Source organism: Salmo salar, chromosome ssa20 (assembly GCF_905237065.1).
Source record: "Salmo salar chromosome ssa20, Ssal_v3.1, whole genome shotgun sequence".
NCBI lineage: Eukaryota > Metazoa > Chordata > Actinopteri > Salmoniformes > Salmonidae > Salmo > Salmo salar.
Window position 1 is genome coordinate 15,753,666 of NC_059461.1, and position 16,469 is coordinate 15,770,134.

General features: G+C 41.8%; 1 protein-coding gene across 6 annotated transcripts in view; it reads left to right on the top strand.

The window, feature by feature from the left end:
- LOC106580069 (transient receptor potential cation channel subfamily M member 7) overlaps nt 1-16,469 on the top strand; it is an 89,257-nt gene that overhangs the window by 44,691 nt on the left and 28,097 nt on the right. For all 6 annotated transcript variants that reach the window (XM_045702993.1, XM_045702996.1, XM_045702994.1 and 3 more), the window contains exons 10-19: nt 525-625; nt 723-857; nt 1,393-1,446; nt 1,588-1,728; nt 3,272-3,406; nt 3,727-3,998; nt 4,184-4,412; nt 4,852-5,010; nt 5,257-5,412; nt 5,671-5,799. In XM_045702993.1, coding sequence (XP_045558949.1) covers nt 525-625; nt 723-857; nt 1,393-1,446; nt 1,588-1,728; nt 3,272-3,406; nt 3,727-3,998; nt 4,184-4,412; nt 4,852-5,010; nt 5,257-5,412; nt 5,671-5,799 — 1,511 coding nt within the window. The remainder of the gene's footprint in view (nt 1-524; nt 626-722; nt 858-1,392; nt 1,447-1,587; nt 1,729-3,271; nt 3,407-3,726; nt 3,999-4,183; nt 4,413-4,851; nt 5,011-5,256; nt 5,413-5,670; nt 5,800-16,469) is intronic.

Below are 16,469 nucleotides of genomic sequence, written 5' to 3' on the forward strand. Positions count from 1 at the left end.
CCAGGTAGGCTGTAAACCTGTTGTAAAGAGAAGCAATGTGCTTAATATTAGGAAAGTTGAGAAATAAATATAGTTGACCTAGCCTATAGAAAGCTGAGGGGACCCTCCTCATTTTAATAGAGGCCATCAAAACTTTGTTTAATCACGGAATCGCATTAACTATTGGAAAGGTCAGAGTGATTAGAGGGACAATAGAGTGCTGAGTACCAGGCAGTTAGCAAGTTTGGTATGTTTCTAATGACCATCAACAGCATCAGAGCTTGGAGGAGACTGTGACTTAACAGTCACATGGAATTTGACTGCGGTCATGGCTCGTGACTGCCGGTGAGTGGTAATACGGTCACCATAACAGCCCTAGTCGTGGCTGTTCTATGTGTTCTCTGGGCTGAATCCTAACTTGAAATATGAGTTCACACAAATGTCCAATAAATCTATACATGATCTTTAAAATTCTGAGTTAGGTAGGGCAGATGTTGCGTTAGGATCGGCCCACAGTCATTAACAGATTTTGTGACAATTGACAGGTACCAAGGCATCTCCAGCGGAGCAGCTCAGTACGGCTCTGGCTTGGGACAGAGCAGACGTGGCTAACAAACACATCCAAGTGTATGGCCAGTACTGGCAGGTAACACAGACAAAGAGGCAGCCAGGGCAAGGCTGCCCAGTGTCATTGATTTTATGTTGAACAGTCATGTTTGATGGTGGTGGTTGTTGTCTGTCAGGTTGGCTCGTTGGAGCAGGCCATGCTGGATGCTCTCATCATGGACCGGGTTGGCTTTGTCAAACTGTTGATCGACAACGGTATGACCATGAACCGTTTCCTGACCGTTTCACGTCTGGAGGAGCTCTATAACACGGTAATGACTTAATCACTTTCTCTCTCGTCATCTTTTCAGCTCTGTATTTATGAGTTACAATATATTGTATGCTGTACATAAAGAAGCAATTCTGTGTTTTCATATTGACAGTACATTGGCTATTAGCTTACTCATATACCATAATTGCCATAGCAGTGGTTTTATTTGCAATCACAATAATACAGTGTAAGTATCTCTTTGGTTGTTTGGTTTTCCCACTGTTTGAAGATGTTTTGTAGATCACATAGCTCTTTGTCATGAGTCCAGCTGTGGATGGTCTTTACAGTTATAAACAATATTCAATAATTCATAACTTTTTAACATATATGATCATATAAAAATTGTGGAAGTTTATTTTCTGAATGTAAAAATGATGGTCATTTTTTATCTGGTCTACCACTTCATTCCTTAGGAACAACTGTATTATAATCCAGATAACTAGCCATTTAAGTATTATTCTGGTTGGCATTTGGCATTTGTTGTTTCTGAGTTGATTGTGGATAATGAAGACATGACATGTCATTCTTTTTTATAGCAACAGGGACCAACAGACAATTTCCTCCATCACCTTGTGGAAGATGTGAAACAGGTGAATACTGTTGAACATGCAACATTGGTGAAAATGTAAGGTTTTCCTATGTGTGTTTCTACAGTATTTGTGTGGAAATATTTGTGTGTGTGTGTGTGTGTGTGTGTGTGTGTGTGTGTTTTTGTGCGTGTTTGTGTGTAGAACCATATACCCAAAGGATACAGAGTCTCCCTCATAGACGTTGGGCAGGTGATTGAATATTTGATAGGAGGAGCCTATCGGAGCACATACACACGGAAACACTTCCGGGCCTACTATAACCGCCTACATACCCACCGCACGGTAAGTGACCATGGTCGCATTTCAGGCCGACTATTTTGCAGTTGCCTGCCAGATGTCACAGCGTCTGGATAGGTGTTTAACCTAGTCCTATCAACTGACTGCGTCATACGATAGGTTGTGTTCCTCTGCTGAGACGTTGCATGCTTCAACCAATGGTTGCGTGTCAAGTCATCGACTGTGCCGTCGGGCACCATATTGCTATAACGTACACTGAGTATTCAAAACATTAGGAACCTTCCTAATATTGAGTTGCACCCCTCCCCTTTGCCCTCAGAACAGCCTCAATTCGTCTGGGCATATCGAAAGTGTTCCCCAGGGATTCTGGCCCATGTTGACTCCAATGCTTCCCACAGTTGTGTGAAGTTGGCTGGATGTTTTTTGGGTGGTGGACCATTCTTGATACACACAGGAAACTGTTGAGTGTGACAAACCCAGCAGCGTTGCAGTTCATGACACAAACCGGTGCGCCTGGGCCTGGCACCTATTACCATAACCCGTTCAAAGGTACTTTTGTCTTGCCCATTCACCCTCTGAATGGCACAGATACAGAATCCATGTCTCAATTGTCTCAAGGCTTAAAAATCCTTCTTTATCCTGTCTCCTCCCCTTCATCTACACTGATTGAAGTGGAGTTTAACAAGTGACATCAATAACGAATCATCGCTTTCACCTGGATTCACCTGGTCAGTCTATGTCATGGAAAGAACAGGTGTTCTAAATGTTTTGTATACTCAGTGTGTGATGTGGTTAGCTGATTGGCCTTGTTGGGTTCTAAATGAGTAAAAACTCACGGACGATTGTTAAAGCTCAAACCAAGTTTATTCCCCCAAAGGGTCAGACAGCTGAACAGACCAAGACATGTTCACACAAGCACGGGTATTTAACCCTTCCCCCTCTGCTGAGTCTCCTCCTACACATCTGAACAGCCAATACACCTTTGTGCTAGACAGAACTTTAGTGATATCTGTTCTTCCTCACTTCCTCTGACCTGACCTCTGTCCAAATTCCTCACTTCTCCCCAGCTCACAGCTGTCATGACTTGTACCAGACTGTGGCCATTCTCCTTCCATGGGATCCCTGATGTCTAGCAATAGAATATTCCGACAGAATGTAAACATTCTACATTACCCTCTCTCCCTCAGTGACATGAATAAGGGTATTTCATATTTCAAGTTTAGAAGTCAGAACCCATCAGCCTACATAAAATACCTATCCAGGTGTTGTAAGATCTGGCATGCGTCAGCAGTGTCTTGGCAGAGGATCACAACCATAGTAATGTGGAGCCCCACTACTCAGTCGATGGCATGGCACACAGCCATTGGATGTTGCATGCAGTGTGACTGCAATGTAGTTGGTCTACAACACAGCCCATGTTAAATGCCATAATACAGTACACGCAGGGCAAGATATCATCCTTAGCCGTCAAGCAGTTGTAAAAATGGACACCAATAATATAGCCGTATTCTTTTTTTGTTTGTTATGGTTTTATTTGGAAATGTAACCTTGTGTACTTTGCACTGATTTGAGTGGACATCATTTCCAGGACACTGGACTGGACAGGATAGTTCAGGACCCCGGACCAAACAGGGAAGCCTGCACCCTTCACCCACCCCAAAGCCCTAACAACAGTCCGTCATGCCCGCCTGTCTTCCACACTGCTCAGCCCTACAAACGCAAGGTCTGTGAAAGATCTGGGACAAGCACAAACCGATCTGGGACTAGGCTAACCTTTCACAAACAAATGCAGTCTTTTAAAGACTCTTGTCTCCACGCACACACACACACACACACACACACACACGCACACGCACACGCACACACACACACACACACACACACACACACACACACACACACACACACACACACACACACACACACACACACACACACACACACAGGCTGTTGATTGCTAGTATATTCTGTGGCTAGAAATACCCCATGTGCATTAGTGTTCTCATTGGCTGGCCGCCTCTCCCCTCCCTCCTTTCTCTCCAGGAGAGATCCATGGTCCCCAGGGACCTGAAGGAAGCCCAGCAGCAGAGCTCCAAGCTGGGCGACTCTTCTCTGGTTGTGTTCAACTTCAACGACCTGTTTGTGTGGGCTGTGCTGCAGAGGCGCCAGCAGATGGCGCTGTTTCTGTGGCAGCACGGGGAGGAGGCCATGGTCCGGGCTACGGTGGCTTGTAAGCTGTACCGCGCCATGGCCCACGAGGCTCAGCAAAGCAACATGGATGACACCACAGCGGAGCAACTCAAAACCTACTCGCTGTCAGTCTTTCCTTGTACACATCTTGAAATGTTTGTTTAGTAGTAGTGTGTCTCTGGGGTTTTGTGTATGTTGTTTCAGCAGAGTGGACTTTTGTGGTTATGTGTGTATATTACTATGTTTATGAGTGTGTGTTTTCCGGTCTGTGTTTATCAATGTTCGTGTGTTGTGGCATGGATGGCCGCAGGGACTTTGGTCAACTGGCTGTAGACGTGCTGGACAATGCCTTCAGGCAGAACGAGCGCATGGCCATGAAGTTGCTGACCTCGGAGATGGAGGCCTGGAGCCACTTCACCTGCCTGCAGATGGCCGTGTCCTCCCGGCTCCGCCCCTTCGTCTCGCACTCCTGCACCCAGATGCTGCTCACCGACCTGTGGACCGGCCGCCTCAACATGAGGAAGAACTCCTGGTTCAAAGTGAGGGTCTCAAACTCATTTTGTCTTCAACAAGGTCTGGAGGGCCACCCGGTATTGCCTTGCCCTCAAAAGCCACGGGCCGTACTTACTAAGACAACCGCTGATCGCATTAAATCAGTTCAGGATAGTTCAGGACCCCGGACCAAGGGCCAACAGTTTGAGTGTTCTAGGCACCTTGTCTCCATTTAAGATTCTGGAAAGTAATGTAAAACCAGTGCACCTCAATGTTCTTTCCATGATAAGATTGAATGACAACAAAAATAAGCATTAGTTCAAGTATATTCTTATGTCAATTAGTATATTCATATGATAAGTCTATTAATAGTCTATTAGTCTATTAATATTATTAGTGTAGTAATATCGGTCGATGTTTAACTGTTCTAACAGTTACCCCTCAGATTAGATTTTTGTTTATGTGTCTCAATCTTATGTATGTCAGATCATCCTGAGCATCCTCATGCCCCCTGCCATCCTGCTACTAGACTTTAAGAGCCAGGCGGATATGTCCCATGTGCCCCAGTCCCAGGAGGCTTTGCAGTTTATTTGGGACATGGGAGGACCAGAGGCAGCCCAGGAGGAGGGGCATGCAGTAACTCAGGTGCCAAAATGTACAACGTACACCAGTCTCTCTGAATTTCAGTCCTTCAAATTCCTGTCATCTAGGTTGGTATTCTAATGTGAGACTGATGCTAATGTTGATACCGGGGTCGTTTTTATTAGACATCAAATGGTAGGAAATGGACTGAAACAGGGAGGGGACTTTTCTCATTATTGATTTCTGTTGCAAAACGTTTTCTGATGTGTGCCCTAATGAACGTGGCCATGATCTCGTGGTGCTCTGAAGGAGGGCCAGGATGTGGAGAAGGGGTCAGCATGCTGGGAGAGGATCTCAGACCCCGAAGCTGACACAGTCATACCCGTTACCACGCCGTGTCTCTTCTGGACCAGGAGGCTGTACGAGTTCTACAACGCTCCTGTCGTCAAGTTCATGTTCCACACGGTGAGCTAGCAGCATGCACCCACCCCACTTCTGTTAATCACTGTCATTTCTCCCATACAGTTTGCAATATGTCGAGGGGGAAAAAAAGGAATCATTATACTCTTCTATGCCTCAGGACATGCGAATTATACAAAGACCTTTTGTTGAAAATATTCCTGTCTGATACGAACGACAGTGATTAGACTTACTAGATCCCTGTGTCTTGGTGATGTTCTCACTCTGGTCTGTGAGCTGATGCTTTTTCACTGTGTGGTCTAGATGTTCTACCTGGCCTTTCTCATGCTGTTCTCCTACACTGTTCTGGTGAAGATGGAGGATCGTCCCAGCACTCAGGAGTGGCTGGTCATTGCCTATATTGTATCCACCGCGGTGGAGAAAATAAGAGAGGTGAGTGTGTAATAAATTGAAGACTAAACCTGCTCTGAGAAAAGCTGTCTTATCTCTGGCATGTTAGACTCAAAAGGTCTGACACAGTTTCTGTTATACCTGATAGGGAATTTCACATCTCTATCCTTCTTTTCCTCTCTATGTCTCTTCCTCTCACTCTGTCTCGTTCTCTTTTCACATGTTCTCCCTCTCTATTATCACTGTTCAACCTCATACCCAGTCTGAATACAACTTCACACGTTTCCTTTATTTTGCACGCACTCATCTTTAACTTAGTAGGACATTGTAATTGCTAACCTTTTAAAAATGCACTTGTTTGTAATTCAAACTTGATGATTGAAGAGTACCAGCAGCGTATATGATGATTGTATGTGTGTGGATGTGTGTAGAGTCAGTGTAAATGTGTGCGTGTGAGCAAATGATAGAGTGAGTGTTTGTATGTGTGTTGGAGTGTCAGTGTGAGTAAGTGTGTATGGCCCTGTGAGTGTGCATAGAGACAGTGCATATTGTTTGCGATTTAGCAGTCATGTTGGCATGGGGATAGAAGCTATTCAGGAGCCTATTGGTGTCAGACAATGCACTGGTAACGCTTGCCATGTGGAAGCAGAGAGAACAGTCTATGGCTTGGGTGGTTGGAGTCTTTAATGATTTAATGATGAAGTACAGGAGGGGACAACGCACACATGTTGAGGGTCAGCGTGGCGGATGTGATGTTGCCTACCCTCACTACCTGGGTTCGGCTCATCAGGATGTCCAGGATCCAGTTGCAGAGGGAGGAGTTCAGTCCCAGAGTCCTAAGCTTGGTGACGAGCTTGGAGTGAACCATAGTGTGTGGACAAACGCTGAACTGTAGTCAATGAACAGCATTCTCACATAGTTATTCTTCTTATCTAGGTGGGTGAGGGCAGTGTGGAGTGCAATTGCGATTGCGGTATGCAAATTGGAGTGGGTCTAGGGTGTCTGGGATGATGGAGTTGCTGTGTGCCATAATCAGCCTCTCAAAGCACTTCATGATTACAGACGTGACTGTTACAGGGCGGTAGTCATTGTGACATGAAGCCTTAGAGTTCTTGGGAACAGGAATGATGGTGGTCTTCTTAAAACATGTGGGGATTACAGACTGGGACAAGGAGAGGTTGAAAATGACTTAATATCCCTGCCAGTCTTTCTGTACATGCTCTGAGAACACGCCCTGGTAGCTGCCCTGTAGCCTAACCTACTACGTTTATGTTATTTATTTTCTGAACCACTCCAAAAAGAATTTCCCTTGCAGGGAAAATAAAGTTCTTCTTCTTTTTAGTATTCAACTTACCATCAAGCATATGAGAATCACAATGATAACCAATCACACTGCGTGTCATTAGTTATACAGTATGTTTTATGACGTCACCATTGTGAGGCAAGAGGTTGCCACGGGAGCCAACAAATCACTAGCCACATTGTGCTTCTCAAATCACATCCTACATAGAGTTGGCAATCTCTGGAATAGGCTACTACTTTTGAGGAGAGTGTAATGCATAAATGAACAAAGGGAAATAGAGATTAGTCTAGAGGATACCTACTAATGGGGAGAGGAGCATTGCTAAATGGACCTTGTGTCAGGGGCAATGAGTGCCACCAGTTTTTTCAATCTATATTTAACTATATTTCAGTTATCATTCATTTCATCAAGACCAATACATCTATTGACATCATGTTTGTATGACTTAAAGACATGCTCCGGAACTTTGGTGACTAACAAGTATTTTATAAACCTCCTGCTTTGGGCTGGATATGTTAATGTGTAGTTCATACATGCATAATCTATGAGCAGAATTAGTCTTACCTCAATTAGCCACAAAATCCCTAGTTTGAAAGTGACGGTTTACTGGTAGCTGTGCAGTGCCATTATCCCTACATTTTCCCCACACGTGGGTAAGCCCCCTAGCAATTAGAGTTCTAGCTAATGAGCTTCAGCCCCTTGCCATTTGAGTGACAGCTAGCAAGTGGCGAGAGAGAGAGAGAGCAATGACGTTGTGTACATACGTGATGTAGTATGCAATTTTCTGGGACCACTTTTGGCTCGAGCATTACTTTCAGAACTGCTGGCTAAAAAGTATACAAAACTACCGGAGAATCTCTTTAAACCCCACAATAATAGACTGTTCCTACTCTGCATGAGACTTTACATAGTGATTCTTCCTACCAGCTCTCACAGTTTCACATCAGAATTAGACGCTCATCCATGTTTCTCAAATGTCACATTTGAAGTTGTTCCAAACATCACATTTCAAAGTGTTTAACCTTTCAGACAATTTAAAAAAAAGTGCTGCATCAGAAGAGTCTGTACCTTTTCAGAAAGTAGATTACTCTGGCATAGAATGTTCAGTATTGTTTCCCTGACAACAACAAACGTTGCTGATTGATGTGCTGTTGGGTTGTTTTTCAGCAGTTTTTTTATGGTAGCCTTTTCTACTAACTGTATTGGTAAGTCATTGTAATTAACAAACTTCAAAGTACACTCAAAAAGATGAGGGGTTCAACAACGGTTCTTCTAAGATCCCCAAAGTTCGAAGAACCTTAAGGTTCTTGGCACAAAAAATTGCCCCCAAAAGGTCCTTCCAAGAACCCCATAGGCGGTGGGGTTTATCAAGGAACCTCCTTAGTTGGTGGGGGTTCTTGCAGGAACCTAACTGCCCAACTGAAACATTTGGATTTGAATTTTAAAAGGACAGCAGGTGCAGGCACTTAACTGAAAAATGTAAAGATCTCTTCAATTTAAGGTAAGGTTTGTCCCTTAAATGATCTAAATTGATATTGTTTTATGACAATACCATCTATCTTTTCATATTTGTGCAAATCTTTCTAAAACAGAAAAAGGACACAATTCAATGGATATCAATAAACAAAGAGGTAAGAATATGTAGGCTATGAGAATATGTTGAAGGCTAGCTGTATTGGGTGCAGATGCCTGAACTGCTCACTTTTGTGTCTGTAGGTATACAGACAAGGAGGCAAACAAAGGTATGTCAATTGGTATTGGTTTGTTATTATGCAGATCACATTTACCCTCCTCCTCCCTTGCATCTTCAGTGAATATCCCATAAGCCTCTACATTATGGACAAGGTATGTGTATTAAAACCATTATCAAAACAGTTTTTTTCATTCACATTCACCACAAAAACCAAGGTATGAATACTGTCGTGTGCATGTTTTGTTAATCATCTGTATAATAAAACAATTTTGGATTCACAGACTTCACCCTCCCTACACCTCTGATGAATATAACAGGAAACCTGTTAGATCACCATTCACTACAAAATCATTCTGGCTATAGATACAGAGAACATCAATACATTATCATCAAATACCAATTTGACTTGGGGTTCTGCTGGGAGTTTACCTCATATTTGGATTTTTTTTATTCTGCTTTGCCACTAAAATCATGATAAACGCTGAGAACTAAAATATTGGTTTTATTGTTATGCATATTATTAATAATATGATAATAATAAGAAGGGGGTAGTTAAAAAAAATTAACCCCAAAAGGTTCTTCGAAGATCCAGTAAAAGTTTTTTTTTGAATAACTTATAGGGGTTCCCCCACAGTTTAAATTTGAAGAACCCCTAAAGGATACTCCAGGAACCTTTTCTTAGAGTGTAGGGGAGACTGAGGATGGTTGAACATGTCCAACATTCTCTCTCACACACACCGGGCCACAAACAAAAATGAAATTGTTTAGTTCAGATGTTGTTTAGTTGAGAAGAGTGTAAAAAGAATACACATTTTATGATTTGTATTATGACTTTATTTCTGCCACACACAATGTTAAACATGGCAATGTTGTTTTTATGATCTCAATAAAGGCTTTCAGTATCTTGTTGCATGTCATGATATAAGCATTCTGTCAAACTGTTACATTTCACCCCAAGCCCTGGTACAACTGATCCGGGAGGTGGGGTAAACTGTTACATTTCACTCCAAGCCCTGGTACAACTGATCCGGGAGATGGGGTAAACTGTTACATTTCACTCCAAGCCCTGGTACAACTGACCCGGGAGGTGGGGTAAACTGTTACATTTCACCCCAAGCCCTGGTACAACTTATCCGGGAGGTGGGGTAAACTGTTACATTTCACCCCAAGCCCTGGTACAACTGACCCGGGAGGTGGGGTAAACTGTTACATTTCACCCCAAGCCCTGGTACAACTGACCCGGGAGGTGGGGTAAACTGTTACATTTCACCCCAAGCCCTGGTACAACTGACCCGGGAGGTGGGGTAAACTGTTACATTTCACCCCAAGCCCTGGTACAACTGACCCGGGAGGTGGGGTAAACTGTTACATTTCACCCCAAGCCCTGGTACAACTGACCCGGGAGGTGGGGTAAACTGTTACATTTCACCCCAAGCCCTGGTACAACTGATTGTAACATTTCAATCCTTGTATTTGAGACAGTCACACCTTGTCTGTTTGATTTAGAGAGATAATACACTCCTGGAGTATCCTTTAGGGGTTCTTCAAATTGAAACTGTGGGGAAACCCCTATAAGTTCTTTGAAGAAACTAGTTCTTTTAACTAACCCCCCTCCCCTATTATTATTAATAATAAGCATAACAATAACCCAATATTTTAGTTCTCAGTGTTTATTATGATTTTAGTGGCACAACAGAATATATATTTTTTAAATATGAGGTAAACTCCCAGCAGAACCCCAAGTCCAATGGGTATATCCTCTGGCGTGTTAATGGGGGATGTTCTCCGTATCCATAGCCAGAATGATTTTGCAGTGCATGGTGATCTAACAGGTTGTAGGGAACACATTTTCTTTTGTAATTATACAGATGTTTAACAAAACAGCATACCTTGGTTTTCGTGGTGAATGTGAATGAAAAAAACTGTTTTGATAATGGTTTTAATACACATACCTTGTCCATAATGTAGAGGCCTATGGGATATTCATTGAAGAGGTAAGGGAGGAGGATGGTAAATGTGATCTACATAACATACCAATAGACATACCTCTGTATGCCTCCTCGTCTATATACCTGCAGCCACAGACACAAAAGTGAGCAGTTCAGGCATCTGCACGCAATACAGCTAGCCTTCAACATATTCTCATAGCCTACATATTCTTACCTCTTTGTTGATTGATATCCATTGAATTGTGTCCATTTTCTGTTTTAGAAAGACGGGCACAAATATGAAAAGATAGATGGTGTCATCATGAAACAATATCAATTTAGATCATATAGGGACAAACCTTAACTGAAATGTAACGACCTCCTCAATTTAGGATAAGTGCCTAGACCTGCTGTTCTTTCAAATCCAAATGTTTCAGTTGGGCAGTTAGGCTCCTGCAAGATCCCCCACCAACTAAGGAGCCTTCTCGATGAACCCTACCTCCAATGGGGTTCTTGGAAGAACATTTTGGGGCCATGTTCAGTGCCAAGAATCCAAAGGTTCTCCAAAGAAGAACCACCCTTGTTGAACCCCTATTTTTTTGAGTGTACTTATACCAATTTGTAGCAGACAGGTGGAAGTTGTTCCTATCACATTTTGAATGTAGTAGCAAATTCTTATTTACAATGACGGCCTAGGGTTAACTGCCTTGTTCAGAACAACAGATTTTTACCTTGTCAGCTCGGGGATTCGATCTAGCAACCTTTCGATTAGTGGCCCAACGCTCTAACCACCAGGCTACCTGTTGCCTCAGAATTCAACAATCAGTGGTGTAAAGCACTTAAGTAAAAATACTTTAAAGTACTACTTACTGTAAGTAGTTTTTTGGGGTATCTGTACATTACTATTTATATTTTTTTACATTTACATTCCTAAAGAAAAGGATGTACTTTTTACTCCATATATTTCCCCGACTCCCAAAATTACACATTACATGTTGAATGCTTAGCAGGACAGGGAAATGGTCCAATTCACGCACTTATGAAGAGAACACGTGGTCATCCCTACTACCATCTTTCAGACTCACTAAACACAAATGCATCGCTTGTAAATGATGTGTTGGAGTGTACCCCTGGCTATCTGTAAAAAATGTAATCAAGAAAATGGTGCTGTCTGCTTTGCTTACAGTTTGGAAATCAACTTGAGGTTTGTCAGACTCTTAAAATAGCATGAAGCTTCTTGCTTGTCCAGTGTTTGCTGCACAGAGATAATAAAGTATTGCATCTACAAAAGTTCACCTCAGCTCCACCACAGACTGGTTTTCCCTGGTTGCCTGACCCTGATGAGACCCCTGTCACCATCTGATCCTGCTCAGATGAGACATAACAAAGAATGACCTTGGTGTACGTTTATACATTATATTATCCAAGAATAGAATCAATGGTTCAATAATTGAAATGACCATTATTCCCAGATCCCAGACTGTCTGACCCTGCAGGGACACCTGTTACCATCTCATCCTGCTAAGACATGATGAGCATAGTGTTGCGTACTGACTGTGCACCAAGACAGTGACGCCTGTAGAGCTGTTTATACTGTGTCAATATGAAAAGTAGGAAATTAGCTGTGAGGAAACTGCCAGATCAATAACGTTACATTGCTATACTGACTGATTGGGGCAAACATTATATATTTGAAATCACTTTGGCTAGCTCCAATAGTACACCAACTGACGAAAACGAGACAAGTTAATTTACTTCTGTTGAAACGGGACAAAACATTTCTACAGACACACACACAACTACCTGACAGATAGCCAGTTCAGCTCTAGCCTCTAGCAGCTACTAGCTAGCTAGCTCATTCACTTCAGACTGAACCTAGCTCGAGAAAAAGTGCAAGTGTCCTCTGTTATTGCTGCTGATTCAAGTTCAGGAGCCATACGTGAGAGATCAGGGGCCCTGTAATTAAGTAGATAATGTAGGCTACAGCTGAGGAAGCCATGCCAAACTAGTAAAAAAAAAATCTATATTACAACATACACATACGTTTTTTGCTCTATTACCCATTCCTTAATAATATGCCACCTTGATATAGGTCTACAATAAGACCTTGACAACAAAAAGAAAACAGTCAGTGGCAGAATAAATTCAACTACACATACATTTGTTTAATGCCAAAACCAGAGACCAACATCTGTTTCATGAAGTCCACAAAGCAAATAATACATGTAACAAACAGTAATTTGACCTGCAGCATGGTCAAGCAAGTTAATGTTTTCTAGAGTTTACTTAACTGGCTACTGATTTAGAACCAGGAGCACTGCCTCTGTTATTCCAGCACCGTTTCAACTTAAACATTTAAACATCAAATCAACATGTTCAGTTTAACCTGTTTGGGATAGGGGGCAGTATTTTCACGGCCGGATAAAAAACGTACCCGATTTAATCTGGTTACTACTCCTGCCCAGAAACTAGAATATGCATATAATTAGTAGATTTGGATAGAAAACACTCTAAAGTTTCTAAAACTGTTTGAATGGTGTCTGTGAGTATAACAGAACTCATATGGCAGGACAAAACCTGAGAAGATTCTATACAGGAAGTGCCCTATCTGACAATTTGTTCTCCTTCTAGGGCATCGCTATCAAAAATACAGCATATCTGCTGTAACGTGACATTTTCTAAGGCTTCCATTGGCTCTAGGAAGGCGCCAGAAAGGGGAATGAGAGCTCTCCAGTCTCTGGGCGAAAAACAGCAGGGGTTTTTGTGAGTGGTCCTTCTGAGAACAATGACACTGAGGCGCGCATGCACGAGACGACTCCATTTTTTTCTTTCAGTGTTTGAATGAACACAACGTCGCCCGGTTGGAATATTATCGCTATTTTACGAGAAAAATAGCATAACAATTTATTTTAAACAGCGTTTGACATGCTTCGAAGTACGGTAATGGAATATTTTGACATTTTTTGTCACGAAATGCGCCGGCGCGTCACCCTTCGGATAGTGACTTGAACGCACAAACAAAACGGAGCTATTTGGATATAACTATGGAATATTTCGAACCAAAACAACATTTGTTGTTGAAGTAGAACTCCTGGGATTGCATTCTGATGAAGAACAGCAAAGGTAATCAAATTTTTCTTATAGTAAATCTGAGTTTGGTGAGGGCCAAACTTGGTGGGTGTCAAATTAGCTAGCCGTGATGGCCGGGCTATCTACTCAGAATATTGCAAAATGTGCTTTCACTGAAAAGCTATTTTAAAATCTGACACCGCGATAGCATAAAGGAGTTCTGTATCTATAATTCTTAAAATAATTATGTTTTTTGTGAACGTTTATCGTGAGTAATTTAGTAAATTCACCACAAGTTTGTGGTGGGTATGCTAGTTCTGAACATCACATGCTAATGTAAAAAGCTGGTTTTTGATATAAATATGAACTTGATTGAACAAAACATGCATGTATTGTATAACATAATGTCCTAGGAGTGTCATCTGATGAAGATCATTAAAGGTTAGTGCTGCATTTAGCTGTGGTTTTGGTTTTTGTGACATATATGCTTGCTTGGAAAATGGCTGTGTGATTATTTTTGGGAGGGTACTCTCCTGACATAATCTAATGTTTTGCTTTCGTTGTAAAGCCTTTTTGAAATCGGACAATGTATTTAGATAAAGGAGAGTCTTGTCTTTAAAATGGTGTAAAATAGTCATATGTTTGAAAAATTGCTAGCGGAACGTCTGTCCCTAACAAGTTTTAATACACTGAAAACAAACTTAAAGATACCAAAAAACGATTTAGTCAAGTCAATGTTGCTAAATATAATGTGGCTGTCCATGGTACAGGTTTCTCTGTGTGTGTGTGTGTGTGTGTGTGTGTGTGTGTGTGTGTGTGTGTGTGTGTGTGTGTGTGTGTACAATACAAAAAAAAGGTTTCTCTTAACCTACTTGTACTAGTTGAATGTCAATTCCATCCTCCTCTCTTTCATGTTGGCAAAACCTCTATGGCTCTGTTATACACTTTTTGTTGTCATAGGCTACCTAGCTAAAATGCTTGCTAGCCTAACTTCCTCGCATGTGCAACAATCAACCAGCTAAGTAGCTAGCTAGTTAACATCTAGGCCACATATTGAACTTCAAGCCTCTCAGGCCAGTGGCATAATATGTTAATTTATGGTTAGATCAGAATCGCCATCATAAAAATTGGCCCGTACAGAGAATTAAGTCAAAACCACAAGTCTAAATCCCCATCCATGTCTTAGGAAAGGGTTGATTTAGCAAGTTAGGTACTGCAGGACATCAACACAAGCAGACCAGAAACAGACATGTTTTTCTGACAACGTTTTGCTTAGGATGTGATTTGATTGGTGTGAAGCCAAATCCAAACTGGTCTGCCTCCCTTGGTGGGAGTTTTGCTGCGCCAGGACAACCCACAGTTGAGCTCAGCTCAATGCAATTGGCTGTCCTTTATTTTTTTTTTATGATCAAGGTAGGCCAAATGCTTGCTGGCATCAATCAATCAAATGCTACCAGCTATACTATTTTGTTCCAGACAGCATCGTGGGCTACACATACTGAGAAAGGGGCTCTGCCTCTCTCGCTCAGATGATTTCTCCAGTGAGATTCAGCCACTTCTGAATTGATGGGAAATTATGAAAACAGAGATGAGAGAAATGTTGTAATTTTTATTGGTCAAATATTTTGGGAAGCATGGCATAGGATCTCACACAAGTGTGTTAAAATCAATTTAATCCGTTTTATTTTGAAATTCTTCAGTAAGTAATACTAATTATTTAAATAAAATATGGGGGGGTTGACCCCAACACACTCATCCAACATATTACTACTTTACTGAAATTATCTACATTTTCCTTAAGGCTTTTCTACTTGTATATTAAATAAAAAAAATAAAAAAATTATAGATCTAACGTCATTGGAATATATATCTACAACTTTTTCAAAAAATGAGATCAATTTACCACAAAATCGTTTTGATGAAATATCCCCAAATGTTGTGATAGGGAATTTTTTGTTGAGCAAGATCAGTGGCAGCCAGTGAATGTGTTTGGAAAATAATTGGGTGACATCTTGTGGCCTTTATGTCAGTTACACTCATATTTGTCTCCGTTAAAAATCATCGCACTCCTAAAAGGTAGGCTATAAAACGTAGCTCAAGAGAAATTTAAAGTCTCTCCAACTTTGCTCTTTTCAAACTACGACTGTAATACCGCCTAGTATAGCCTAATATAATGGTTCATGTGAGAAGCTCTGCTAATTTACCCGGTTTCTTAGGTTATTTCTGCACATTTTGATATTGCCTATAGGGACCATGGCTGGCAAGTGATCTGCGTTACATGACTCAAATCACATTGCGGGACTGCGGTTGTGTTCGGGACCAGTTCTTGCGGTAGCGGGTGGGAGTCGGACAGAGACAGCCAGTTGGTGCGGTATGAAAAGCTGCGGGTGCGGACGGGAGCGGGGTGAATTCATCCGTCCCGCGCAGACCTCTACTCTGCACTGTACCCACTCAGTGTACTTCTACTACTAGCCTGTGAATGTTCATTTACTGCAGAAGCGTTTCTGTTTAAACTGTCTCACCACAGCTGTTCCCCAATTTCAGACTACCACACTGATAGCTACAGTATCCCACTCCTACTACTTCACTGTCTCAATTTACCAGTACAACTTAATATGTAGCTGCATCACAAACAAAGCTGGCAAAAAAATGCAGCCAAATGTTATCTGATTTTACCATTACATACAACTAGCTACACCATGAAGAGTTACATCCATGA